This window comes from Emys orbicularis, chromosome 15 (assembly GCF_028017835.1).
Source record: "Emys orbicularis isolate rEmyOrb1 chromosome 15, rEmyOrb1.hap1, whole genome shotgun sequence".
In the NCBI taxonomy this organism is placed as follows: Eukaryota; Metazoa; Chordata; order Testudines; family Emydidae; genus Emys; species Emys orbicularis.
In genome coordinates this window covers 1,968,348-1,995,995 of record NC_088697.1, presented here as the reverse complement: position 1 = coordinate 1,995,995, position 27,648 = coordinate 1,968,348, and the positions used below count along the sequence as shown (strand labels likewise).

General features: G+C 56.7%; 2 protein-coding genes and 2 pseudogenes across 3 annotated transcripts in view; all 4 read right to left on the bottom strand.

Annotated features, from left to right (window-relative positions):
• Positions 1–1,472: 1,472 nt before the first annotated feature.
• Positions 1,473–2,663, bottom strand: LOC135889117 (acetylgalactosaminyl-O-glycosyl-glycoprotein beta-1,3-N-acetylglucosaminyltransferase-like; annotated as a pseudogene).
• A 5,486-nt stretch (positions 2,664–8,149) lies between these two features.
• Positions 8,150–9,704, bottom strand: LOC135889118 (acetylgalactosaminyl-O-glycosyl-glycoprotein beta-1,3-N-acetylglucosaminyltransferase-like). Its single transcript, XM_065416923.1, has 2 exons — positions 9,158–9,704; positions 8,150–8,613 (listed from the first exon to the last, which is right to left on the bottom strand). Exons 1-2 carry the CDS (start codon positions 9,702–9,704, stop codon positions 8,150–8,152), a joined length of 1,011 nt encoding a protein of 336 aa, XP_065272995.1.
• Positions 9,705–19,269: 9,565 nt separating this feature from the next.
• On the bottom strand, positions 19,270–21,763 carry LOC135889498 (UDP-GlcNAc:betaGal beta-1,3-N-acetylglucosaminyltransferase 9-like; annotated as a pseudogene).
• A 1,795-nt stretch (positions 21,764–23,558) lies between these two features.
• The window catches only part of SRRT (serrate, RNA effector molecule), a 31,378-nt gene continuing 27,288 nt past the window's right edge, over positions 23,559–27,648 (bottom strand). The window contains exons 12-19 of one of the 2 annotated variants that reach the window (XM_065417080.1): positions 26,855–27,046; positions 26,285–26,455; positions 25,604–25,757; positions 25,006–25,199; positions 24,763–24,919; positions 24,283–24,390; positions 23,938–24,073; positions 23,559–23,829 (exon numbers count right to left, since the gene is read on the bottom strand). In XM_065417080.1, the coding sequence (XP_065273152.1) occupies positions 23,754–23,829; positions 23,938–24,073; positions 24,283–24,390; positions 24,763–24,919; positions 25,006–25,199; positions 25,604–25,757; positions 26,285–26,455; positions 26,855–27,046 (1,188 nt within the window). In that variant the 3' untranslated portion in view covers positions 23,559–23,753. The remainder of the gene's footprint in view (positions 23,830–23,937; positions 24,074–24,282; positions 24,391–24,762; positions 24,920–25,005; positions 25,200–25,603; positions 25,758–26,284; positions 26,456–26,854; positions 27,047–27,648) is intronic. The other variant, XM_065417079.1, reaches the window with a different exon arrangement.

The window sequence follows — 27,648 nt, the reverse complement described above, 5'->3', positions numbered from 1 at the left end:
TAGCCGCCACAAGCTACGAACCCAAGCTGCAAACTCAAGCTGCAAACTCAAGCAGGACTGGTAACTATGCAGCAGCTGCAGAACATCTGATGGATGTGTGTGTGTGTGTGTGTGTGTGTGTGTATAGGTATTAGGTATAATGTGTGTGTATAAGAAATAAGTAGTAATAGGAATAAGTAGCCAAACAACGTTGTTTACTGTTATCTTTTATAGTATTATTATATTTACAATAAATGTGGCATCTTTGCCTTATCCCTCTTAATAAGATCCTGCTGGTTTTTATTCTATTGGTATAACAAAGCCTGCAGCTTGTGGGGCGCGTGGGTCAGAACTGGGGCTGGGTTGTAGCAGGCCGGTGTGTCTTGTTCAAACCAGGCAGGGTACTGAAGACCCAGGCTGGCAGGGAAAACAGGCTCAGAGGTAGCCCCAGCACATCAGGCGGCAGTTCCCAAGTGGGTTTCTGTGACCCAACCCGTCCCAGGGGTGTTGCCAACACTTTTTGGAGAACGGAGCTAAAATGCAGGGGGGTCTGGATAGAACTGGGGTGTAGCTGCCAAACTGAAATTGGACAAATTCCAATGGATGGTGCTATATTTAGGGAAGAATACCCAAATGCCCCAATTACTCCCAGGGGAATTTTGCGCCCAAAAACGTAACAATTCTGCGCACTCTAGTTTCAAATTCTGCATCTTTTATGTGTCAAAAAACACAATCTAATCGCACCCATTTCAATTATTTGTGGTCATTTATTGCAAAATACCCGTCAGCAGGTGTGTCTGTAACAATACAGCCAAGAGAAAAGCTGGAGGAAATGCTTTTTTGACAAATCAATTCCTTACGGGGCGTATTCATACAGAGCTCGGAGTAAGAATCCATTTAAACTACAATACATACCCGTGGTCCCCGCCCCCCACAGAAACAGGGCAAAGGCTAGGGGGAGTCAGGGTCACAGAGGGGTTGGGGGGGCAGTAAATTGCTGGGAAGGAGCCTGGGTGTGAACTTGGAGGGTTTGGGGGTATGGGTGGGGGACAGTCTGGAACAGGTTTCTTGGGGGGGCGGGGAGGAATTGTTAGGGAGCCTCCCCCATGCAGACCCGGGCTGCCCCGAGCCTCTCCCAATCAGTCAGGCACATCTGCCCCTGTCCCCATGTGTTCCTGCACCCCCATGTGTCCTTCCACCCCCTGTCCGCATGTGTCCTTCCACCCCCACTCAGACACCCACTCCCCATATGGCCCTGAACCCCCTCCCCCTGTCCCCATGTGTCTCTGTGCCCCCACCCAGCCACTCCCATGTGACCGGTGCCTCCTAGAGGAGAAAGGACCTGTGCCCCATTCTCCCCCCCCTCCACCGAGCCAGCCAGTCCCCGCCCTGGGGCCGGATGGGAGCCAGCGCCCCCTAGAGGCCCCTGCCCCATTCCCCACCCCCCTGAGCCAGCCAGTCCCTGCCCTGGGGCCTGATGGGAGCTGCCGCCCCTAAGACAGGAGGGGCCCCATCCCGTTGCACTGTCGCTTCTCGTACAACCCCCTCCACACCTCCTCCACCCTGTCCAGCGACACCCCGTGCACCAACATGGCCTCCCCGTACAGACACAGCTCGTCCTTCATGCCAAAGACCCGGAATTGCTCATTGTGCCGGTACCGCAGCCCGGAGGCCAGCACCAGGAAGCCGAAGTAGACGTCGTCCAGCGGGAAGACGGGGATGCGCTCGGAGGCCGCGGCCAGGGCTGGGACGCTGGCCCTGGGCATGATGAACCCACCCCCGGAGGGGAAGAAGGGGTATTTGTCCCGGGGGAACAGGGCAGAGGAGACGCGATATTTCCCCCCCTCTCATCACGACTGCATGGCGCTGGATGTTGCCGTGGATGACGTGGGAGGCGTTGGGCGTCTGGCCCAGGTAGGTCACCATAGTGGGGGGGTTCACAAACTCATCATCGTCCCCTGGAAGAGGGAAAAGACGCTGGGGAGGGTGCAGCTGGGGGCCAGATGGCCTCGCCAGAGCCCGGGAGAGAACCCAGGAGTCCTGGCTCCCAGCCCCCCCTGCTCTGACCCACCAGCCCCCACTCCCTTTCCAGAGCCGGGGCGAGAACCCAGGCATCCGGGCTCACCTTTGAAGATGAAATCCGCCTGCCCGCAGTGCGCCCCCACCCAGCGCAGGAAGCAGCGCTCCTTAAGCGACAGATTGGGGTGGCTCTCGGCGAAATCCCACAGCACCACGTCCCCAAACTCCTGGCTCTCCCACTCCAGCAGGGCCATGTCCCGGGGGTCGGGGGACACTCCCACGAGGAAGATGGGTTGGACCCGGTAGCCCCCCAGGACCCTGGGCCGGGCCCACGTGCGGCGGGCGGTGGCCCGTCTGGCGCTGGACGCTGGGTGGGATTTCACGGCCAGGAGCAGCAGGGGCGGCCCTGGGGGCCCGGTGCAAACCCCGTCCCCTGGGATCAGCTCCTGGCACCGGTAGCGCTGCAGCTGGGGGAACTCGGCCCGGAAGGCGGCGTAATCCAAGCGGAAGGTGAAGGTCCCGTCGCTCAGCTCCACCGAGCCGCGGCTGGAGTTGGGGCTGGGGCTGAGGCCGGCCTGCGGGGTCTCTCTCTGCTTCAGCCTCACGGTGTAGGATAGCCAAATAAACCCCACAATCAGCAGGATCCGGGCACCCGAGCGCTTCATCTCCGCTCCCCCCAGGGCTCGGCAAGGTTCTCCTGATCCCAAAGGACCCAAGCCCCAGACCCAGGTCAATATACAAGTCAGATCTTACCCACAAATCACGCTGTTGGCAATCCTTTAGAATCTAAAATCAAAAGGTTTATTCATAAAAGGAAAAAGGTAGAGATGAGAGCTAGAGTTGGTTAAATGCCAGTGGTGGCAGATGACAGAACAAGGAGCAATGGTCTCAAGTCGCAGTACAGGAAGGTCTAGGTTGGATATTAGGAAAAACTATTTCACTAGGAGGGTGGTGAAGCACTGCAATGGGTTCCCTAGGGAGGTGGTGGAATCTCCTTCCTTAGAGGTTTTTAAGGTCAGGTTTGACAAAGCCCTGGCTGGGATGAGTTAGTTGGGGATTGGTCCTGCTTTGAGCAGGGGGTTGGACTAGATACCTCCTGAGGTCCCTTCCAACCCTGATAGTCTATGATTCTATAAATGGAATCAATTACATACAGTAATGGCAAAGTTCTTGGTTCAGGCTTGTAGCAGCGATAGAATAAACTGCAGGTTCAAATCAAGTCTCTGGAATACATCCCCCGCTGGGATGGGTCCTCAGTCCTTTGTTCAGAGCTTCCGTTTGTAGCAAAGTCCCTCCAGAGGTATGAACAGAGGTGAGCTGGAACCGGTTCGCAGGAACTGGTTGTTAAATTTAGAAGCCCTTTTAGAACCGGTTATCCCGCATGGGACATCTGGTTCTAAAAGGGCTTTTAAATTTAACAGCTAGTAAAGCTCCGGCAGCTCCCCGCCCTGCCCCCGGCCCCAGCTCACCTCCCCCTCCTCCCCTGAACGCTCCGCCCCCCTTCTCCTCCCCCTCCCCTGCTTCCCGTGAATCAGCTGTTTGCGCGGGAAGCCTGGAAACAAGCAGTGGCAGGTAAGCTGGGGCGAGGGAGGGGGCGCGCGAGGAGGGCTCCAGGGAGGCGCGGCGCGGCCCAGTCTGGCTCCAGCCGAGCGGCTCCCTCCGTAAGCGGCATGGTAAGCGGCCGGGGGTGGGTTGGATAAGGCAGGGGCAGGGAGCGGGTGTGTGGGGGGGGGTGGATCGGGCAGAGGTTTGGGGGGGCGGTCAGGGGATGGGGAATGGGGCATTGGGTAGGCGTGGGAGTTCCGGGGGTCTGTCGGGGTGGTGGTGGATGGGGTCGGGGCAGTCAGGGGACAGGGAACGGGGCGAGTTGGGTAGGGGGTGGGGTTCTGGGGGGCAGTTAGGGTGGGGGGTCTTGGGAAGGAGTGGTCAGGGGACAAGAAGCGGGGGGGTTGATGGGTTGCGGTTTCTGAGGGGGGCAGTCGGGGGCAGGACATGGGTGGGGGGATGCACTCACCGGGCGGTTCCCTACCGGGTCTTCGGCGGCGGGTCCTTCACCCGCTGGAGCTGTGCCGCCCAAGACCCAGTAGGGAACCGGTTCCTAAGATTTTGGCAGCTCATCACTGGGTATGAAGCAGGATTGAAGACAAAATGGAGATGAGGCATCAGCCTTTTATAGTCTCTTCCAGGTGTAAGAACACCTCTTTGTTCTTACTGTGGAAAATTACAGCAAAATGGAGTCTGGAGTCACATGGGCCAGTCCCTGTGTACTTTGCTGAGTCACAAGGCGTATCTGCCTTCTCTCAATGGGTCAGTTGTGTAGCTGATGGGCCTTAATGGGCCATCAAGCAGGCTAGGCAGAGCTGACACCAACTTGTCTGGGGTGTCACCCAGAAGCAGAGCCCAAGTGTGAAATACAGACAGTATAGAGCCAATACTGATAACTTTAAATACAAAATTGATACACACGTACAGACAGCATAATCATAACCAGCCAACCATAACCTTGTCTTAGACACCTTATTTGACCCCCTTTATACAAGATTTGGTGCCACTACAGGACTTTGGTTGCCACCATGTTCTATATGGTCCCAGTTCAAGTTAATAATGTGACACCCCCAACGCAAAATTGATGCAGGAAGGGATGACACCAACATCACTGACTGCATCCCAAGAGCCCCCCATCCTTGGGTCTGTCTCACTACAGCTGGTATTGGGTTAGAAGCCATATTAGTGTATAACAGAAACGGTTTTATCAAAGTCATGTTCAATAACATGATTGAATCTCTTTACAAACTCAAGGTAAAACTTGGTTAGAACAATAGTGGATTGGATCTGCTCTTGCAGCAGGATTCCTGTATGTTTCATGTGATCTTGCCAAGAGCTAAAGCAAACAGCTACTTTATCCATACAAGCTCTGGGAAATGTTTGGAACCCAATTAACATCAAATTAATGTAGATATTAACGTTGTTCATAATACAGGAATCTTGGCATTTAGCCGTGAAAGCAATATAGTAGTGTGCCTCAGTTTCCCTTTTCATACAGCACATCAGGGTCTGGAATGTCTTTTCCCCTGTGAAAAGTTCCAAGACTGTTTACAGGCATTAACTGTGAAACATCAGCAGTACAAGGCCTTTTAACATAAAGTGTTCTCTCATGTAGTCCTTTTAACATGTTCAAGGGATTTTCCAAAAGATTAGGCACATTGTACATTTTTACAGTTTTTGGTAATAGCAACACATTCGTTACAAAAATTACCATCAGCAATAACAACAAATCCATTGCAAGTGTCCATTTACAGTCATGTTTGTCATGCCCCACCTTTGGCTCAACACCATTGGGGTTTGGGCATTTTAGGGTTCCCCTGTGGCTTCCCTTTGCAAAATGAAGGTCTTTCTTTCCTCCTTGTCCTGGAGGATCAAACCCTGATTTCTCTTGCTTAACAGAATTCATTAGCTGATTGGGTGGGCTCTCCTTGCTACCGGCTAGTAGCAAGTCTTTCTTCTGCTAGTCAGTCAGGTCATTTGCATTACCACAGACACTAGCTTTTAGATTCTCAGCTGCTACCCATTTCAAGGCTGGACACTCCTTCTTCCCTTCAGCAGAATGGGGGTCTTTCCCCCCCCCACACCTTTTGCCTAGAAGGTTGAAAATGGAAACTTCCTGCTCACAGGAATTCCTTTGCTGCTTAGGTGTGTTACCAACTGCCGACCCTGATGCACAGAATTAGCATGGAGACCTTCCTGTCCCAACACCATTGTCTTCCCAACAAGTTGGCCACACACAGCCACTTGGTCATAGGGCTGTTTAAATTCCTCAACAGCTTTTACTCCAGACCTTCTCAGAGTTATTCTTTCAAAAGGAAAGTCAGTGGATCCATTCACCACAGAAAATGTCTGGCTGTTACGGACTGCAACTTTCTTGATCAAATCACTTTCACACCCAGGGGGAGGGAGGGATCGCTCAGTGGTTTGAGCATTGGCCTGCTAAACCCAGGGTTGTGAGTCCAATCCTTGAGGGGGCCACTTAGGGATCTGGGGCAAAATCAGTACTTGGACCTGCTAGTGAAGGCAGGGGCCTGGACTTTATGAGCTTTCAAGGTCCCTTCCAGCTCTAGGAGATAGGATATCTCCATTTAATTAAAAAAAAAAAAAAAAGACTACCCCAAGGGTTCCTTTCCCCAGAAGCTTTTCAAAGCAACAGTTCACCCTTCACAGAAATTCTGCCCTTACCCACTTCACCTAGGGCTTGCTCTAAAGAAACACTTCCCTGAGCAACAACAGACTCTTTCTGGGTCTTACTCACATTCATGATCACCTTTGGCCCATCAGGCGGATTCCTACACAATCCCCTTTCAGGCAAACCCATAGACTCACTGGATAAAAGGTTAGACGCGTTCTCCTTCCATTTGCCACACACAAGTGTCCCTGTACCCCTCCCCCTCCCCATGTGTCTCTCTGCCCCCACCCAGCCACCCCCTGTCCCTGTGGCCCTGTACCCCTCCCCCTCCCCATGTGTCTCTGTGCCCCCAACCCAGCCACCCTCTGTCCCTGTGTTCCTGTACCCCTCCCCCTCCCCATGTGTCTCTCTGCCCCCACCCAGCCACCCCCTGTCCCTGTGGCCCTGTACCCCTCCCCATGTGTCTCTGTGCCCCCCACCCAGCCACCCCCTGTCCCTGTGGCCCTGTACCCCTCCCCCTCCCCATGTGTCTCTGTGCCCCCAACCCAGCCACCCTCTGTCCCTGTGTTCCTGTACCCCTCCCCCTCCCCATGTGTCTCTCTGCCCCCACCCAGCCACCCCCTGTCCCTGTGGCCCTGTACCCCTCCCCATGTGTCTCTGTGCCCCCCACCCAGCCACCCTCTGTCCCTGTGGCCCTGTACCCCTCCCCTTCCCCCCATTTCTGTGCCCCCACCCAGCCACCCTCTGTCCCTGTGTCCCTGTACCCCTCCCCCTCCCCATGTGTCTCTGTGCCCCCCACCCAGCCACCCCTGTCCCTGTGTCCCTGTACCCCTCCCCCTCCCCATGTGTCTCTGTGCCCCCCACCCAGCCACCCCCTGTCCCTGTGGCCCTGCACCTCCCCTCCCATTCAGCCTCTGCCCCACTAGCAATGGTTTAGCAAGAACAATCATCTCCCACTAGCCCTTATGAGCTGACCCCGCCCCCCAGAACCCCACACTGTCTGTCTCCCCATAGCCCCCGTCTCCTGACCTGGCCTGCTGCAAAGAAGGCGCTGCAGGCTCGTTCTCTTCCCTAGCTGGTCGGGAGCTGCTGCTCTGTTTTATCGCCACAGTACCCTCTGGTGGGCAAAACACAGAACCGCAACAACATTTCGGCAGAAGCGTTTTTCTGCGCAAAAAATTGAAAGTATGCACGACTCATTAATTACGCACGTGCACGGTAGCGCAGAATCCCCCAGGAGTAACGACTACAGACAGGGGGCGAACTAGCGGGGCAGCAGCGCGGCCGAGAAGGATCTGGGGCTCGTGCCACAACCTCGACATGAGTCAGCAATGCGACGCTGGTGCAAAAAAGAAAAAAAAAAAGCAAGTGGAAAAGGATGGAGAGAACCTGGAAAGGATCCAGAGGCAAGTGACAAAGCTGATCCAACAGCGATAGGAGCAAAGGCTGGAGGAACGGGGTATATTTAGTTTGGAAAAGAGAAAATTAAGCGGAAGGGGGATGGGATAGGGGTCTTCAAACACTTGAAAGGCTGCCATAAAAAGATGGAGAACAATTCTTCTCTCTGGCCGCAGAGGGGAGGACAAGAGGCGATAGGACAAGGGACCAGACGCCTCGGGGGGTTGGGGAGACTCCTTCACTGGAGGTTTCCGAGAGGAGGCTGGAACCATCTGTCTGGGATGGTTTAGCAAAAACCAGTCCTGCATGTCGGCAGCAGGTATGTCTAGCTGAGATGTGCGGTCCCGTCTAACCGTACGGATCAGGGAAGCTGTGAAATCCACTGGGAAGGAAAAGGCCCCAGGGCCAGGGAGGAGAAAGTCTCCCATCATAGATGGGGTGTCAGGTGGGTCCCACGCTTAGGCCCACCAGCTCAGGACAGCTCGGGGTATCGGGCTGATAAAAAACAAAGGATATCACGATACATCCCAGACACGCCCGAGAGGGGACAGGCCCCATGCCCCATTTCCTGCGCCCCTAAGACGGGAGGGGCCCTGTCACGTTGCACCGTCGCTCCTCATACAACCCTCTCCACACCTCCTCCACCCTGCCCAGCGACACCCCGTGCACCACGAAGGCCTCCGCGTACAGACACAGCTCGTCTTGCATGCCGTACACCCGGAATTGCTCATTGTGCCGGTACCGCAGCCCGGCGGCCAGCACCAGGAAGCCGAAGTAGACGTCATCCAGCGGGAAGACGGGGATGTGCTCGGAGGCCGCGACCAGGGCCGGGACACTGGCCCTGGGCATGATGAACCCGCCCCCGGAGGGGAAATCGGGGTACGTGTCCTGGGGGAACAGGGTGGAGGAGACGCGATATTTTGTGCTTCTCATCACGGCCGAATGGTTGCGGATGTAGCCATGGATGACGTGGGGGGCGTTGGGCATCTGGCCCAGGTAGGCCACCAGGGCGGGGGGGTTCACAAACTCATCGTCGTCCCCTGGAGGAGGGAAAAGACGCTGGGGAGGGTGCAGCTGGGGGCCGGATGGCCTCGCCAGAGCCAGGGAGAGAACCCAGGAGTCCTGGCTCCCAGCCCCCCCGCTCTAACCCACCAGCCACTCTGCCCTCCCAGATCCGGGGAGAGAATCCAGGAGTCCTGGCTCCCAGCCCTCCCGCTCTAACCGACCAGCCCCCACTCCCCTCCCAGCGCCGGGGAGAGAACCCAGGAGTCCTGGCTCCCAGCCCCCCCTGCTCTAACTTACCAGCCCCCACTCCCCTCCCAGAGCTGGGGAGAGAACCCAGGAGTCCTGGCTCCCAGCCCCCCCCTGCTCTAACCCAGCAGACCCCACTCCCGTCCCGAGCTGGGGAGAGAACCCAGGAGTCCTGGCTCCCAGCCCCCCCTACTCTAACCCACCAGCCCCCACTCCCCTCCCAGAGCCGGGCAGAGAACCCAGGAGTCCTGGCTCCCAGCCCCCCCTGCTCTAACCCACCAGCCCTCACTCTCCTCCCAGAGCCCAGGAGAGAACCCAGGCGTCCGGACTCACCTTTGAAGATGAAATCCGCCTGCCCGCAGTGCGCCCCCACCCAGCGCAGGAAGCAGCGCTCCTTGAGCGACAGGTTTTGGTGGCTCTCGGCGAAATCCCACTGCACCACGTCCCCAAACTCCTCACTCTCCCGGCCCAGCAGGGCCATGTCCCGGGGGTCGGGGGACACCCCCACGAGGAAGACGGCTCGGACCCGGTAGCACCCGAGGACCCTGGGCCGGGCCCACGTGCGGCGGGCGGTGGCCCGTCTGGCGCTGGACGCTGGGTGGGATTTCAGAGCCAGGAGCAGCAGGGGCGGCCCTGGGGACCTGGTGCAAACCCCGTCCCCTGGGATCAGCTCCCGGCACCGGTAGCGCTGCAGCTGAGGGAACTCGGCCCGGAAGGCGGCGTAATCCAAGCGGAAGGTGAAGGTCCCGTCGGGCAGCTCCACCGAGCCGGGCCTGGGGCCAGGGGTGCCCTGCGGGGGCTGCCTCAGTTTGATCCACACAGTGTACGATAGCCAAAAGACCCCCGCAATCAGCAGGACCCGGGGACCCGAGCACTTCATCTCCGCTCCCCCCCGGGGCTTGGCTGAAAGCAAAACATAGGCAGGTGGAAACTAGCCCGGGGTGTGTTGAACAAACACTGGGCAGGACTGAATGTGTAACTCAGGAGACCTGGCACCCAGTCTCCCTGCCCATGCTCTAACCCACCAGACTGCACTCCCCGCCCAGAGCTGGAAAGAGAACCCAGGAGTCCTGTCTCCCAGCCCCCGGTGCTCTAACCCACCAGCCCCCACTCCCCTCCCAGCACCGGGGAGAGAACCCAGGAGTCCTGGCTCCCAGCCCCCCCTGCTCTAACCCACCAGCCCCCACTCCCCTCCCAGAGCCAGGGAGAGAACCCAGGAGTCCTGGCTCCCAGCCCCCCCTATTCTAACCCACCAGCCCCCACTCCCCTCCCAGAGCCAGGGAGAGAACCCAGGAGTCCTGGCTCCCAGCCCCCAGCACTAACTACTAGACCCCACTCCCCTCCGCCAGCCGGGGGGAGAACCCAGGTGTCCTGCAGTTCCTTCAAATGTGTCTGATATTCCGCTGTGTTACACGAGGCTCCGGGGTCAGGGCTCCCGCGGCCCCTGGCAAACACACGCGGGAAAAGGTTGAAAAAACGGTTTTCAGTGAACTTCTGGCAAGCAATGGAGACACCGTATCTGGACAGGGTCTGGTCCGGCGTTGATTTTCCCCGCGCCTCGACATGCGGCGTTCTCAGAACCCAAAGCCGGGGTCACGTCATTGCTTCCCTCCCGGCCGTGTGCGGAAGAAATCAGTGGGAACACAACACTTCTGGCTGGGGAGAGATTGATCCAAGCGAGCGTGCTCTTGTCTGAACCAACAAAGGATGAGATTTCAGCAACGGGGCCAGAACGTCCAATATTGTTACCTCAAGTCTGAGATGGTATCGTGTAATTAGCTGCCGATCCGCGACGCCTGGTCTGTTTCCCGCTGGGGCGTCTGGGGTCGGGAAAAGTCTCAGCTTCAGAGAGCTGCTCCAAACTTCACTCTTAACTCACCTTTTTACAACCGACTTTTACAAACCACGCAGCCTCCGGGGTCAGCACCGGTCCTAAGGGCAATCAACCCCTTCTGAGCAAACCTTCCTAAGGACCTAAGCAAGCAACTATGACCCACATGACTTATGAGGAGAGGCTGAGGGAACTGGGATTATTTAGTCTGCAGAAGAGAAGAGTGAGGGGGGATTTGATAGCAGCCTTCAGCTACCTGAAAGGGAGTTCCAAAGAGGATGGAGCTCGGCCGTTCTCGGTGGTGGCAGATGACAGAACAAGGAGCAATGGTCTCAAGTTGCAGTGGGGGAGGTCTAGGTTGGACATTAGGAAACACTATTTCACTAGGAGGGTGGTGAAGCACTGGAATGGGTTCCCTAGGGAGGTGGTGGAATCTCCTTCCTTAGAGGTTTTTAAGGTCAGGCTTGACAAAGCCCTGGCTGGGATGATTTAGTTGGGGATTGGTCCTGCTTTGAGCAGGGGGTTGGACTAGATACCTCCTGAGGTCCCTTCCAGCCCTGATATTCTATGATTCTATGAGTGGGGTGACGCCCTCGAGAGTCTAACAGATTCTTTTGTTGTTGCCTAGGCCAACGTCTTTTGTTGCTGTGAGGCTGGGCTGGGTTTGTCCCATCCACGCCCTGACGAGGTGTGAACTGTGTGACGTTGTGCAGTCTATATGGTTTTATAAAAATTTAATAATAAGTGAATATAATGTAACTGGGATATGCTTCCTGCAAAAGATCTCTTGTAAAGTATCATTACAAAGCTTATAATCTACTGAGTGTGATCATCCTATTTGTATAAATGTACCACTCTTGTATCTGAAACTAGGAATATGAAATACAACTCTGAGGGCCTATTGTAATTATGCAAAGTGTGGGCCATTTATGGTGGTTTGGAAACTTGATGACTCCCATTAACGAGGACCATTGTCTGCAGATGGCTGTGTTTTACCTGTGAGTCTTCCTGTATACGTGTGCGCTGGCAAGTGGGTAATGAAGTCTTGCAGTGACATGTGATCATGTCACCTGAACTGGAATCCATCTTTAACCTGGTGCTTTTCCAGTGAGGGGGGGGGGTGGAAACCCAGAGGGACAAAGGGTTCCCGCCTTATGCAAAAGAGATATAAAGGGGTGGAACAGAACAAAGGGGGAGGAGCCATCATGGGGAATCCCCTAGCTATCACCTGAGCTGGAACAAGAGCTGTACCAGGGGAAAGAATTGTGCCCAGGCCTGGAAGGTGTTCAGTCTGAGAAAAAGCTTACTGAAGCATCTCTGAGGGTGAGATTATCTGTATTCAGTTTGATTAGACATAGATTTGCGCATTTTATTTTATTTTGCTTGGTGACTCACTTTGTTCTGTCTGTTACTACTTGGAACCACTTAAATCCTACGGTCTGTATTTAATAAAATCACTGTTTTCCTTATTAATTTACTCAGAGTATGTATTAATACCTGGGGGAGCAAACAGCCGTGCATATCTCTCTATCAGTGTTATAGAGGGCGAACAATTGATGAGTTTACCCTGCATAAGCTTTATACAGATACAGGGTAAAACAGATTTATTTGGGTTTACACCCCATTGGGAGTTGGGCATCTGAGTGCTAAAGACAAGCACACTTCTGTGAGCTGTTTTCAGGTGAACCTGCAGCTTTGGGACAAGTGATTCAGACCCTGGATCTGTGTTGGAGCAGACGGGAGTGTCTGGCTCAGCAAGACAGGGTGCTGGAGTCCTGAGCTGGCAGGGAAAGCAGGAATAGAGGTAGACTTGGCACATCAGGTGGCAGCCCTCCGGGGGGTTTCTGTGACCCAACCCGTCACAAACTGCCCCTCTGTTCTTGGAGAGTTTTTGTCTGGGTTTGCTTTAGAATCATAGAATATCAGGGTTGGAAGGGACCTCAGGAGGTATCTAGTCCAACCCCCTGCTCAAAGCAGGACCAATCCCCAACTAAATCATCCCAGCCAGGGAAGCACAAGCAGGAGAGCGCAAGAGGGGAGGACTCCTGTCTCATACTGAGAAAGAGGGACGATCGATGAGTTATCTTATGTGCCTATACACAAATGCAAGAAGCCTGGGAAACAAGCAGGGAGAACTGGAAGTCCTGGCACAGTCAGGGAACTATGATGCGATTGGAATAACAGAGACTTGGTGGGATAACTCACATGACTGGAGTACTGTCATGGATGGATATAAACTGTTCAGGAAGGACAGGCAGGGCAGAAAAGGTGGGGGAGTTGCGCTGTATGTAAGAGAGGAGTATGACTGCTCAGAGCTCCGGTATGAAACTGCAGGAAAACCTGAGAGTCTCTGGATAAAGTTGAGAAGTGTGAGCAACAAGGGTGATGTTGTCGTGGGAGTCTGCTATAGACCACCAGACCAGGGGGATGAGGTGGACGAGGCTTTCTTCTGGCAACTAGCAGAAGTTGCTAGATCGCAGGCCTTGGTTCTCATGGGAGACTTTAATCACCCTGATATCTGCTGGGAGAGCAATACAGCGGTACACAGACAATCCAGGAAGTTTTTGGAAAGTGTCGGGGACAATTTCCTGGTGCAAGTGCTGGAGGAACCAACTAGGGGCAGAGCTTTTCTTGACCTGCTGCTCACAAACCGGGAAGAATTAGTAGGGGAAGCAAAAGTGGATGGGAACCTGGGAGGCAGTGACCATGAGATGGTCGAGTTCAGGATCCTGACACAAGGAAGAAAGGAGAGCAGCAGAATACGGACCCTGGACTTCAGAAAAGCAGACTTTGACTCCCTCAGGGAACAGATGGGCAGGATCCCCTGGGAGAATAACATGAGGGGGAAAGGGGTCCAGGAGAGCTGGCTGTATTTTAAAGAATCCTTATTGCGGTTGCAGGAACAAAGCATCCCGATGTGTAGAAAGAATAGTAAATATGGCAGGCGACCAGCTTGGCTTAACAGTGAAATCCTTGCTGACCTTAAATGCAAAAAAGAAGCTTACAAGAAGTGGAAGATTGGACAAATGACCAGGGAGGAGTATAAAAATATTGCTCAGGCATGCAGGAGTGAAATCAGGAAGGCCAAATCACACTTGGAGTTGCAGCTAGCAAGAGATGTTAAGAGTAACAAGAAGGGTTTCTTCAGGTATGTTAGCAACAAGAAGAAAGTCAAGGAAAGTGTGGGCCCCTTACTGAATGAGGGAGGCAACCTAGTGACAGAGGATGTGGAAAAAGCTAATGTACTCAATGATTTTTTTGCCTCTGTCTTCACGAACAAGGTCAGCTCCCAGACTGGGAGCACAGCATGGGGAGGAGGTGACCATGGTAGCAGTTCTGCAGAAAAGGACCTAGGGGTCACAGTGGACGAGAAGCTGGATATGAGTCAACAGTGTGCTCTTGTTGCCAAGAAGGCTAACGGCATTTTGGGCTCTATAAGTAGGGGCATTGCCAGCAGATCGAGGGATGTGATCGTTCCCCTCTATTCGACATTGGTGAGGCCTCATCTGGAGTACTGTGTCCAGTTTTGGGCCCCACACTACAAGAAGGATGTGGAAAAATTGGAAAGAGTCCAGCGGAGGGCAACAAAAATGATTAGGGGTCTGGAGCACATGACTTATGAGGAGAGGCTGAGGGAACTGGGATTGTTTAGTCTGCAGAAAAGAAGAATGAGGGGGGATTTGATAGCAGCCTACAACTACCTGAAGGGGGGTTCCAAAGAGGATGGAACTCGGCTGTTCTCAGTGGTGGCAGATGACAGAACAAGGAGCAATGGTCTCAAGTGGGGGAGGTCTAGGTTGGATATTAGGAAACACTATTTCACTAGGAGGGTGGTGAAGCACTGGGATGCGTTACCTAGGGAGGTGGTGGAATCTCCTTCCTTGGAGGTTTTTAAGGTCAGGCTTGACAAATCATAGAATCAAATATCAGGGTTGGAAGGGACCTCAGGAGGTCATATAGTCCAACCCCCTGCTCAAAGCAGGACCAATTCCCAACTGAATCATCCCAGCCAGGGCTTTGTCAAGCCAGGCCTTAAAAACCTCCAAGGAAGGAGATTCCACCACCTCCCTAGGTAACGCATTCCAGTGCTTCACCACCCTCCTAGTGAAACAGTGTTTCCTAATATCCACCCTAGACCTCCCCCACTGCAACTTGAGACCATTACTCCTTGTTCTGTCATCTGGTACCACTGAGAACAGTCTAGATCCATCCTCTTTGGAACCCCCTTTCAGGTAGTTGAAAGCAGCTATCAAATCTCCCCTCATTCTTCTCTTCTGCAGACTAAACAATCCCAGTTCCCTCAGCCTCTCCTCATAAGTCATGCGCTCCAGACCCCTAATCATTTTTGTTGCCCTCCGCTGGACTCTCTCCAATTTCTCCACATCCTTCTTGTAGTGTGGGGCCCAAAACTGGACACAGTACTCCAGATGAGGCCTCACCAATGTCGAATAAAGGGGAACGATCACGTCCCTCGATCTGCTGGCAATGCCCCTACTTATACAGCCCAAAATGCCGTTAGCCTTCTTGGCAACAAGAGCACACTGTTGACTCATATCCAGCTTCTCGTCCACTGTGACCCCTAGGTCCTTTTCTGCAGAACTGCTACCTAGCCATTCGGTCCCTAGTCTGTAGCAGTGCATGGGATTCTTCCATCCTAAGTGCAGGACTCTGCACTTGTCCTTGTTGAACCTCATCAGGTTTCTTTTGGCCCAATCCTCTAATTTGCCTAGGTCCCTCTGTATCCTATCCCTACCCTCCAGCGTATCTACCACTCCTCCCAGTTTAGTGTCATCTGCAAACTTGCTGAGGATGCAATCCACACCATCCTCCAGATCATTAATGAAGATATTGAACAAAACCGGCCCCAGGACCGACCCTTGGGGCACTCCGCTTGAAACTGGCTGCCAACTAGACATGGAGCCGTTGATCACTACCCGTTGAGCCCGACAATCTAACCAGCTTTCTATCCACCTTACAGTCCATTCATCCAGCCCATACTTCTTTAACTTGTTGGCAAGAATACTGCGGGAGACCGTATCAAAAGCTTTGCTAAAGTCAAGGAATAACACATCCACTGCTTTCCCCTCATCCACAGAGTCAGTTATCTCCTCATAGAAGGCAATTAGGTTAGTCGGGCACGACTTCCCCTTGGTGAATCCATGCTGACTGTTCCTGATCACTTTCCTCTCCTCTAAGTGCTTCAGAATTGATTCCTTGAGGACCTGCTCCATGATTTTTCCAGGGACTGAGGTGAGGCTGACTGGCCTGTAGTTCCCCGGATCCTCCTTCTTCCCTTTTTTAAAGATGGGCACTACATTAGCCTTTTTCCAGTCATGAGGACTTTAAGCCATGAGGACTCATGTTCAGCCTCATAACTGTCTACATGAACTTATAACCCACAACATAACGATAACAACGATGTTCAGTGCAGCATGAGCCTGCCGAACATAAGAACATAAGAAAGGCCGCACTGGGTCAGACCAAAGGTCCATCTAGCCCAGTATCTGTCTACCGACAGTGGCCAATGCCAGGTGCCCCGGAGGGAGTGAACCTAACAGGCAATGATCAAGTGATCTCTCTCCTGCCATCCATCTCCATCCTCTGACGAACAGAGGCTAGGGACACCATTCTTACCCATCCTGGCTAATAGCCATTTATGGACTTAGCCACCATGAATTTATCCAGTCCCCTTTTAAACATTGTTATAGTCCTAGCCTTCACAACCTCCTCAGGTAAGGAGTTCCACAAGTTGACTGTGCGCTGCGTGAAGAAGAACTTCCTTTTATTTGTTTTAAACCTGCTGCCTATTAATTTCATTTGGTGACCCCTAGTTCTTGTATTATGGGAATAAGTAAATAACATTTCCTTATCCACTTTCTCAACATCACTCATGATTTTATATACCTCTATCATGTCCCCCCTTAGTCTTCTCTTTTCCAAACTGAAGAGTCCTAGCCTCTTTAATCTTTCCTCATATGGGACCCTCTCTAAACCCTTAATCATTTTAGTTGCTCTTTTCTGAACCTTTTCTAGTGCTAGAATAACTTTTTTGAGGTGAGGAGACCACATCTGTACACAGTATTCGAGATGTGGGCGTACCATGGATTTATATAAGGGCAATAATATATTCTCAGTCTTATTCTCTATCCCCTTTTTAATGATTCCTAACATCCTGTTTGCTTTTTTGACCGCCTCTGCACACTGCGTGGACATCTTTAGAGAACTATCTACGATGACGCCAAGATCTTTTTCCTGACTCGTTGTAGCTAAATTAGCCCCCATCATGTTGTATGTATAGTTGGGGTTATTTTTTCCAATGTGCATTACTTTACATTTATCCACATTAAATTTCATTTGCCATTTTGCTGCCCAATCACTTAGTTTTGTGAAATCTTTTTGAAGTTCTTCACAATCTGCTTTGGTCTTAACTATCTTAAGTAGTTTAGTATCATCTGCAAACTTTGCCACCTCACTGTTTACCCCTTTCTCCAGATCATTTATGAATAAATTGAATAGGATTGGTCCTAGGACTGACCCTTGGGGAACACCACTAGTTACCCCTCTCCATTCTGAGAATTTACCATTAATTCCTACCCTTTGTTCCCTGTCCTTTAACCAGTTCTCAATCCATGAAAGGACCTTCCCTTTTATCCCATGACAGCTTAATTTACGTAAGAGCCTTTGGTGAGGGACCTTGTCAAAGGCTTTCTGGAAATCTAAGTACACTATGTCCACCGGATCCCCCTTGTCCACATGTTTGTTGACCCCTTCAAAGAACTCTAATAGATTAGTAAGACACGATTTCCCTTTACAGAAACCATGTTGACTATTGCTCAAGAGTTTATGTTTTTCTATGTGTCTGACAATTTTGTTCTTTACTATTGTTTCAACTAATTTGCCCGGTACCGACGTTAGACTTACCGGTCTGTAATTGCCGGGATCACCCCTAGAGCCCTTTTTAAATATTGGCGTTACATTAGCTAACTTCCAGTCATTGGGTACCGAAGCCGATTTAAAGGACAGGTTACAAACCTTAGTTAATAGTTCCGCAACTTCACATTTGAGTTCTTTCAGAACTCTTGGGTGAATGCCATCTGGTCCCGAAGACACGCGACATGACAAACTTTGCATTGGATACCCCCCAATCATTTTATAAGGGTGTCACAACCCAATGCCCCCCCCCCCCCCAGGGAGTCCCCTGGGAAGGTAGAGCAGCATCGTATATTGCTAACGCTGTTGCAAGCATCGCAAAGCATTTTGGGGAGGGTTAAAGGTGTGTGAATGGAGAGGGGAAGTTTCCTTTGTAGGTTACACAAGGGTGAGAAGGGGGGGAAGAAGAAGAAAAGAGCAGGGAACGGGTTAACTCAACACTGCAGCTACCAAACTCAGTGCAAAGATAAAACTCTGGCCCCCGCCCAAGGACACTGCGCCCAATTGAGACTTGGCTGACAGCCAAGAAAGACGGGCTTGAATGTGCCCAAGAGGCTGTGAGAAAGAGAAATCCAGCTGCCAGCAGGAAGGAAAACAAAGTCTAGGGGCTGCAGGGATGGAAAACACCGACGGGACAGCGAAAGGGGGAGCCGAGCCTCATGTCCCTGGGACTGGGCTGTTTCGGGAACGTTGAAGAGGCCACAGAAAGCTGGTTTGGACTGGCACAGGGGGCACCTGGAGCAGAGGTCCCCGAACGGAGCACCCCCCCCCCCCGAGGACTGAAAAGCCTCCTGAGCGCTGGAGCAATTTGGAGAGCAACAGCAGAGCTGGACGACCTGGGCCCAGGACAACACTCCCGTCCGCTCTTCTCCTGACGCTACCCCCAGACTTGGCCAGTCTGGGTCGTGCGTGTGTGAGTATGAACGTGAGTTAGGGCCCGGGGGCACTACCGCTTTCCTTCTTCCCCTGAGCGACGTGGGAGCATTCCCAGCACTCTCCGCTGTGAGTCTACTATTTTATCAAGAACGCTTTAAAATGTAGACCCTTGGTGTGCCCCGTCATCTCCTCCCCAAAAAAGATCCTGTAATCTGTCACAAGGGAACTGGGGTTATTTAGTCTGCAGAAGAGAAGAATCAGGAGGGATTCGATAGAAGCTTTCAACTACCTGAAGGGGGGGTTCCAAAGAGGATGGAGCTCGGCTGTTCTCAGTGGTGGCAGATGACAGAACAAGGAGTAATAGTCTCAAGTGGGGGAGGTCTCAGTTGGATATTAGGAAACATTATGTCACCAGGAGGGTGGTGAAGCACTGGAATGCGTTACCTAGGGAGGTGGTGGAGTCTCCTTCCTTGGAGGTTTTTAAGGCCCGGCTTGACGAAGCCCTGGCTGGGATGATTTAGTTGGGGATTGGTCCTGCTTTGAGCAGGGGGTTGGACTAGATACCTCCTGAGGTCCCTTCCAACCCTGATATTCTAAGATAAGGATGAAAATGAGGGTGCTGGGGGTTCCCCCGTCGTATAGAGCATCACACTGACCCAGCCAGTCCCCTGTGGCTGGTGCCCCCTAGAGGAGAAAGGCCCCAATCCCCATTCCCCGCCCCCCTGAGCCAGCCAGTCCTTGTCCTGGGGCCGGGTGGGAGCCGGCGCCCCCTAGAGGGGACAGGCCCCGTGTCCCATTCCCTGCATCTCTAAGAGGGGAGGGGCCACGTCACTTTGCACCATCGCTCCTCGTACAACCCCCTCCACACCTCCTCCACCCTGTCCAGCGACACCCCGTGCACCACGAAAGCCTCCCCATACAGACACAGCCGTACACCTGGAATCGGTCGTCGTGCCGGTACCGCAGCCTGGCGGCCAGCACCAGGAAGCCGAAGTAGACGTCGTCCAGCGGGAAGACGGGGATGCGCTTGGAGACCGAGGCCAGGGCCGGAACACTGGCCCTGGGCATGATGAACCCACCCCCGGAGGGGAAATCAGGGTACGTGTCCTGGGGGAACAGGGCAGAGGAGACGTGATATTTCCCCACTCTGAACACGACTGCTTGGCCCTGCATGGTGCCGTGGGAGGCGTTAGGGTTAGGGTTAGGCCCAGGTAGGCCACCATAGCGGGGGGGTTCACAAACGCCTCGTCGTCCCCTGGAGGAGGGAAAAGATGCTGAGGAGGGTGCAGCTGGGGGCTGGATGTCCTCGCCAGAGCCAGGGAGAGAACCCAGGAGTCCTGGCTCCCAGCCCCCCTGCTCTAACCACCAGCCCCCACTCCTCTCCTAGAGCTGGGGGGAGGACCCAGGCGTCTGGGCTCACCTTTGAAGATGAAATCCGCCTGCCCGCAGTGCGCCCCCACCCAGCGCAGGAAGCAGCGCTCCTTGAGCGACAGATTGGGGTGGCTCTCGCTGAAATCCCACAGCACCACGTCCCCAAACTCCCCGCTCTCCCGGCCCAGCAGGGCCCACGTGCGGCGGGCGGTGGCCCGTCTGGCGCTGGACGCTGGGTGGGATTTCACGTCCAGGAGCAGCAGGGGCGGCCCTGGGGGCCCGATGCAAACCCCGTCCCCTGGGATCAGCTCCCGGCACGGGTAGCGCTGCAGCTGGGGGAACTCGGCCCGGAAGGCGGCGTAATCCAAGCGGAAGGTGAAGGTCCCGTCGCTCAGCTCCACAGGGCCGGGCCTGGACCGGCCTGTGGGGTCTGCCTCAATTGGATCCTCACGGTGTGAAAGAGCGAACCCCCCCGCCCCCCCCGATCATCATCAGCAGCAGCATCCAGGCGCCCAAGGGAAAGAAATGCAGACACAAAACAGGCTGTGGTGTCATAAAGAAACAAGTTCACACCATTTATGGGCAGGTCAAGACTAAATGTAGGACCCAGGAGTCCTGGCTCCCAGCCCCCCTGCTCTCACCCACTAGCCCCCACTTGCCTCCCAGAGCCGGGGAGAGAACCCAGGAGTCCTGGCTCCCAGCCCCCCCTGCTCTAACCCACCAGCTCCCACTCCCCTCCCAGAGCTGGGAGAGAACCCAGGAGTCCTGGCTCCCAGCCCCCCTTGCTCTAACCCCACCAGCCCCCAATCCCTTCCCAGAGCCGGGGAGAGAACCCAGGAGTCCTGGCTCCCAGCCCCCCTGGTCTCACCCACCAGGTCGGCCACGTTAGCCAAACCCACCCAGACAAACCTTGAGCGATGCGCGGCAGACGCCAATGTGAACGGCAAGAGGCTACGGTGAGGGGCACAGCAGGGGAGGAGGCCACGTGTGCTGCCCAGGGGGGGAAGGAGGGGCCCCTCCCCTGGAGCTCACTGCTGCTGGGGGGCAGAGGACTGGGGGGGTCCTCCTCTCTAGCCGCAGCCGGGGGCAGCTTGTCTGCACCCCAAACTCCCCCTCCCCGGCCCCACCTGTGACGCAGTCGGTTTTTATTCATCTTATGTTGCTTGTGAGTCTGACTGTCCTAGACGAATACGGGGCGTGCCTCAGTTTCCCTGTGTGCTGCACCAACACTTCGGGGATGGGAATTGGGGGTGTGATTTTGCTGAGGCCCTGGGGCAGGTGAGGCTGCCCAGCTGTTTGCACTGGTGTAACCTGAGACACAGGAGGGGGGTGCGACCAGGTGACACCTTTTGCCCAGAAGCGAGACAAGGAAGAGGAGCGAAGGGGGGTGGCAGAGGTGGGGTGGCTGGAGGCTGGCAGTCTGCGTGGGGGGACTGGAAGGGGGAATCCGGGGCGTCTGAGCCAGGACTCCCCAAGATGGACTTGGCTGAAAGTCACTGATTTCTGTGCTAACGAGCTCTGCCCTACGCCGTGATCCTGTCGACTAATAAACCTTTTGTTCTCCCGGCTGGCTGAGAGTCATGTCTGACTGCGGAGTTGGGGGGCAGGGCCCTCTGGCTCCCCCAGGACCCCGCCCGGGTCCTTATTTACTTTCTCCACACCCGTCATGATTTTATAGATCTCTAGCCCATCCCCCCTTAGTCGTCTCTTTTCCAAGCTGAAAAGTCCGTCTGATTAATCTCTCCTCACACGACAGCCGTTCCAGACCCCGAATCAGTTTTGTTGCCCTTTTCTGAGCCTTTCCCAATCCCAATCGATCTTTTTGGAGACGGGGCGGCCACATCTGCCCGCAGGATGTCTCTAATGTCCGGTCGCTGAAGGGAGCCAGCGGCCGTTGTCCCGGACCCGAGAGGTGTGCGTGTCACCTCCATTTCGATCAAGTGAATTGCAACTATATTGTGTGGGGACTTTTTCCCGACCCCAGACACCCTGACGGGGAACAGACCAGGCGTCGCGGATCGGCTGCTTAACACTCGATACCGTCTCAGACTCAAGGTAAGGATTTTGGACGTTCTGGCCCCATTGTTTGAATCTCATCCATTGTGGGTTCAGACAAGAGCACGGTCGCTTGGATCAATCTCTCCCCAGCTGGAGGGGTTGTGTTCCCACTGATTTCTTCCGCACTTGGCCGGGAGGGAAGCAGTGACGTGACCCCCGCTTTGGGGTCTGAGAACGCCGCGTGTTGGGGCGCGGGGGAAAATCAACGCCGGACCAGACCCTGTCCAGATACAGCGTCTCCATCGCTTGCCAGAAGTTCACTGAAAACCGTTTTTTCAACCTTTTCCCGCGTGCGTTTGCCAGGGGACGCCGGAGCCTCATGTAACAGGGCGAAATGTCGGGCACATTGATCGGAGTTACTGTCTTTGAAGGAACCACAGGACACCTGGGTTCTCTCCCCGGCTCTGGGAGAGGAGTGGGGGCTGGTGGGTTACAGTATGGGGGGCTGGGAGCCAGGACTCCTGGGTTCTCTCCCCAGCTCTGGGAGGGGAGTGGGGGCTGCTGGTTAGAGCGGGGGGGAGGGCTGGGAGCCAGGACTCCTGGGTTCTGAGCCATCTGCACTCTCCTCAGCGTATTTTCCCTGCTCCAGGGGACGACGACGAGTTTGTGAACCCCCCCGCTATGGTGGCCTACCTGAGCCAGACGCCCAACGCCTCCCACGTCATCCACAGCTACATTCGCAACCATTCGGCCGTGATGAGAAGCACGAAATATCGCGTCTCCTCCACCCTGTTCCCCCAGGACACGTACCCCGACTTCCCCTCCGGGGGCGGGTTCCTCATGCCCAGGGCCAGTGTCCCGGCCCTGGTCGCGGCCTCCGAGCACATCCCCGTCTTCCCGCTGGACGACGTCTACTTCGGCTTCCTGGTGCTGGCTGCGGTACCGGCACGACGAGCGATTCCGGGTGTACGGCGTGGGGGACGAGCTGTGTCTGTACGCGGAGGCCTTCGTGGTGCACGGGGTGTCGCTGGGCAGGGTGGAGGAGGTGAGGAGAGGGTTGTACAAGGAGCGACGGTGCAACGTGACGGGGCCTCTCCCCTCTTAGGGGTGCAGGGAATGGGGCAGGGGCCTGTCCCCTCTAGGGGGCACCGGCTCCCATCCGGCCCCAGGGCAGGGACTGGCTGGCTCAGGGGGGCGGGGAATGGGGCATGGGGGTTTTTGCCAACTATCTGGATTAAATTTGATTACTTGTGCCCTACTTTTGACAATTCTGGGAATTAAGCACAGGGCCCCCGTATCCCCCACTCCCCTGGGTCATCCCACTGCTGTCAAGAAAGATTTTAACAGCAGCCATCATTAGGTTTCAGAGTTAACACTCCCAAACTAACAGACTCATCCGTGTGTGTGGTCAGCGTGACTAGAGCTCTGTGCCTCGGTGCACAAAGGCAATGCCAGTAGGTGGCGCTGCCTACTGGAAACGGGGAGGGGGGGAGCCGAGGAGGGCTCCATTGCAAAGCCCCCAAATGCTGCGCAGCTGTGGCAAAGGGAAGCGGAGTCAAGGTAGAAACATGGCACTGTTCACTCTAGTCCCTAATGATGGCTGATTTGAAGTGTCAGGGCAGATAAGGAATTTGAGGTATAAAATCCACCCCCTCCATACAGAACAAAGCTACCTCCCCCCCCGCCCCGCCCATGACCCCGTTGCTAAGCGACACATTCTATCCAGCTGGCGGTTACATCCAGGTATTTATTGAAATCGAGTTGGGACCGACAAGGTGAAATGTACAAACAGTCGGCGGTGGGGGTGAGGTGGGGAATTCGGTAGCGGAGACTCGTATAAAAAACCCGGGGGGGTGGAGGAGTGAGAGGGGCAGTTTGTGGGGAACAGGGCGGGGCTTAAAACAAGGGGTGGGGCCGTCTCACTCAGAAGAAATCCACGTCTTCGGGGGCGTCCAGGTCTCTGTACTCGACAATCGCGCGGGGGTCGCCCCGGACCATCCTGGGAGGGGGGGAAGAGACGGAGTGGGTGAGAGCCACGGGCCTGTTCTGCCCCATATCCACCCCCCACACACGCCGCTCTCCGATGGGTTCACCGGTCCCCACCTACCTGTTGCGCGGTTTGTTGAGGTAGCCGCCCTGCCCCCGGAAGGTGTCATAATTACCACGGCCGGCGGCGTAGGGGGCGTGAGGGTAGGGGGGGCCGCCTGTGGGAGGGACAGACGGACATGTGTCAGCAGAGAAAACTCAGCACAATCTTCTTACCCAGGGACCCCTCGCCCGGCGCTGAGATGCGGCCACCTCTGGGGCGGGGCGGCTGGTTACCAGGGGACCCCTTGCCCGGCGCTGAGATGAGGCCACCTCTGGGGTGGGGAACCCCTTGCCCAACACTCAATCCCCACCCCGCTCCCAGCAGGAAGGGGCATCCCCTACTGAACTCCGCATCCCAACTTACCACCGTATCCCATAATAGGCGGGCGGGGCTGTCCGTACGGCATCAGCCCCTGGGGTGTCTGGTGTGGGTAGGGCAGCCCAGGGGTGAGACCTGGAAGGAGGGGAAGAAAGGAAGGGCAGAGATATAAGACACTGGGGGGGTCCCAGCCCCCGCTCCCCTCCCAGAGCTGGGGAGAGAACCCAGGCGTCCTGGCTCCCAGCATCCCTGCTCTAACCCACCAGCCCCACTCCCCTCCCAGAGCCGGGGAGAGAACCCAGGAGTCCTGGCTCCCAGCCCCCCCTGCTCTAACCCACCAGGCCCCACTCCCCTCCCAGAGCCGGGGAGAGAACCCAGGAGTCCTGGCTCCCAGCCCCCTTGCTTTCACTCCTCCATACAGCGAAGCCCAGGGTTCCCGTGTGAGACCCAGGAGGGCAGATGGGCCCGAACCCCAGGGGCACGACACCCCCCCACCCGCCATCTCCCGGGGGGGGGGCCGCGTACCCTGCCCGGGTGCGGGGGGCTGGTTGGGTTTAATCTCGGGCAGCGCCGGGCGCTTGGCGTCCATGAGGAAGCTGTTGAAGAACGACACCTCCTTCTTCACCTCCTCGATCTTCTCGGCGTGCTTGTTGAAGATGTGTTTGCGCACGAACTCGGGGCCCTGCCGGGGAGGGGGCGGAGACAGGGGTGAGTTGGGGAAACTGAGGAAGGGGGAGTCCCTCACCCCCCCGGTTCCCCCACACACACCTTGAATTTCTTGCCGCTGAGTGGGCACAGCCACTTGTCCTTGCCCAGCTCCTGGGTGTTGGCTGTGACGAACTTCTCCACCTCCTGCTCGGGGTCCTTCTTGCCCATCTTCTGGGCCTCCTCGTCCGACAGCGACTCCCGCACAGTGGAGAGCGGGGCCAGCTTCTCCTCGAAGGTCTTCTGCCACTCGGCCACTGCGGAGGGGACCCAGGAGTCCTGAGCGCCGGCCCCCCGGCTCAAACTGCTAGCCCCCGTTGCCCTCCCAGAGCCAGGGGGAACCCAGGAGTCCTGGCTCCCAGCCCCCCCTGCTCTAACCCACCAGCCTCCACTCCCCTCCCAGATCTGGGGAGAGAATCCAGGAGTCCTGGCTCCCAGCCCCCCCTGCTCTAACCCACCAGCCCCCCCCATCTCTCCCAGAGCCAGGGAGAGAACCCAGGAGTCCTGGCTCCCAGCCCCCCCGCTCTAACCCACCAGCCCCCACTCCCCTCTCAGAGCTGGGGAGAGAACCCAGGAGTCCGGGCTCCCATGCCCTGCTGCTCTGACCCAGCAGCCCCCACTCCCCTCCCCGGTTGGGGGGAACCCAGGCGTCTGGCGGTACCTTCCCCGTGGCTGACACGGTTGGGGGGCATGGGCCCGCGCACGTGGACGATCCCGCAGCGGTTCGGCATCTCGTCCTCATTGAGATACTCCGAGGTGTTGTAATAATCCACCGAGTGCACGATCCGCAGGTAGAGCAGCAGCTTGTCCAGCACCTGGGGGCACCGGGGGAGGGGTCAGGTGCGGAGCAGGGCCCGCGCCCCCTAGAGGGGACAGGCCCCGCCCCATTCCCCACCCCCCTGAGCCAGCCAGTGCCCGCCCTGGGGCCGGGTGGGAGCCGGCGCCCCCTAGAGGGGACAGGCCCCTGCCCCATTCCCCGCCCCCCTGAGCCAGCCAGTCCCCGCCCTGGGGCCGGCCGGCGCCCGCTAGAGGGGACAGGCCCCTGCCCCATTCCCCGCCCCCCTGAGCCAGCCAGTCCCCGCCCTGGGGCCAGGTGGGAGCCGGCGCCCCCCAGAGGGGACAGACCCCCGCCCTGGGGCCGAGTGGGAGCCGGCGCCCCCTAGAGGGGACAGGCCCCTGCCCCATTTCCCGCCCCCCTGAGCCAGCCAGCGCCCCCTAGAGGGGACAGGCCCCTGCCCCATTCCCCGCCCCCCTGAGCCAGCCAGTCCCTGCCCTGGGGCCGGGTGGGAGCCGGCGCCCCCCAGAGGGGACAGGCCCCTGCCCCATTCCCCGCCCCCCTCACCTTGATGAGCTTCTCGTCCCTCTCCACATTGATCTCGGCTGGGTTCCCCTCCTTGGGGGGCTCGTCGGCCGCCTCCCCCGTCTTGCCCAGCAGCTCCTCCTCCTCGGCGCTCACCTCCTCGATCAGGTAGTCCGTGATGTTCTTCAGGATGGGGTTCTGGGAGGGCAGGCTCTGGGGGGCGGGGGGGACACGGGACAGGTGAGCAAAGGGGGGACCTCCCAGGAGCTCATGGGGCACTGCTCCCTCTTTAGCCGCCTCCCAGAAGCCTGTGGGGCGGAGCTCCCTGTTTAGCCACCTCCCAGAAACCTTTGGGGTGGAGCTTCCTGTTTAGCCACCTCCCAGAAACCTTTGGGGCGGGGCTCCCTCTTCAGCCGCCTCCCAGAAGCCTGTGGGGCCATCCGGGAAGGCGGGGGGGGGGGGGGGGAACAGACAGTCCCCATGGCCCTAGATCACGCCCCCAGAACCCTTTGCAGGGTCTCCATGGGATGCTGCGGTGTGAGGGGGAAGGCTGGTGGGAAGCCGTGGGGCAGAGGCGTGACACCTCCCCCCCCCCCCCCCCCGGATACTGACCGAGACCTGGGGGGCCTCGCGGGGCTCCCCCGCCCCCCACAGCTGGGTGCGGTCATCCAGGGTGTGGATGAGTTTGGCCGCCAGCTTGATGTCGTTGCGGACGATCTGCTTGTGCTGCGTGATGCCGTTGATGTTGCGGACGCGGCGGGTCAGGTCGCGGTTCACGCCGGGGCTCAGCTCGCACTCCCGCAGCTGGGAGGGGGTGGGGGGGGGGGGGAGGGAGAGAGGAAAGACGCAGACTGAGCTGAGACGCGGCCACCTCTGGGGCGGGGCAGCCGGTTATCCAGGGACCCCTCGCCCGGCGCTGAAAGGCAGCCACCTCTGGGGCGGCTGGTTACACAGGAACCCCTCGCCCAGCGCTGAGATGCAGCCACCTCTGGGGCGAGGCGGCCGGTTACCCAGGGACCCCTTGCCCGGTGCTGAGATGCAGCCACCTCTGGGGCGAGGCGGCCGGTTACCCAGGGACCCCTCACCCAGCGCTGAGATGCGCCCACCTCTGGGGCGGGGCAGCCGGTTACCCAGGGACCCCTCGCCCGGCGCTGAGATGCAGCCACCTCTGGGGCGAGGCGGCCGGTTACCCAGGGACCCCTTGCCCGGCGCTGAGATGCGGCCACCTCTGGGGCGAGGCGGCCGGTTACCCAGGGACCCCTCGCCCGGTGCTGAGATGCAGCCACCTCTGGGGCGAGGCGGCCGGTTATCCAGGGACCCCTCGCCCGGCGCTGAGATGCAGCCACCTCTGGGGCGAGGCGGCCGGTTACCCAGGGACCCCTCGCCCAGCGCTGAGATGCGGCCAC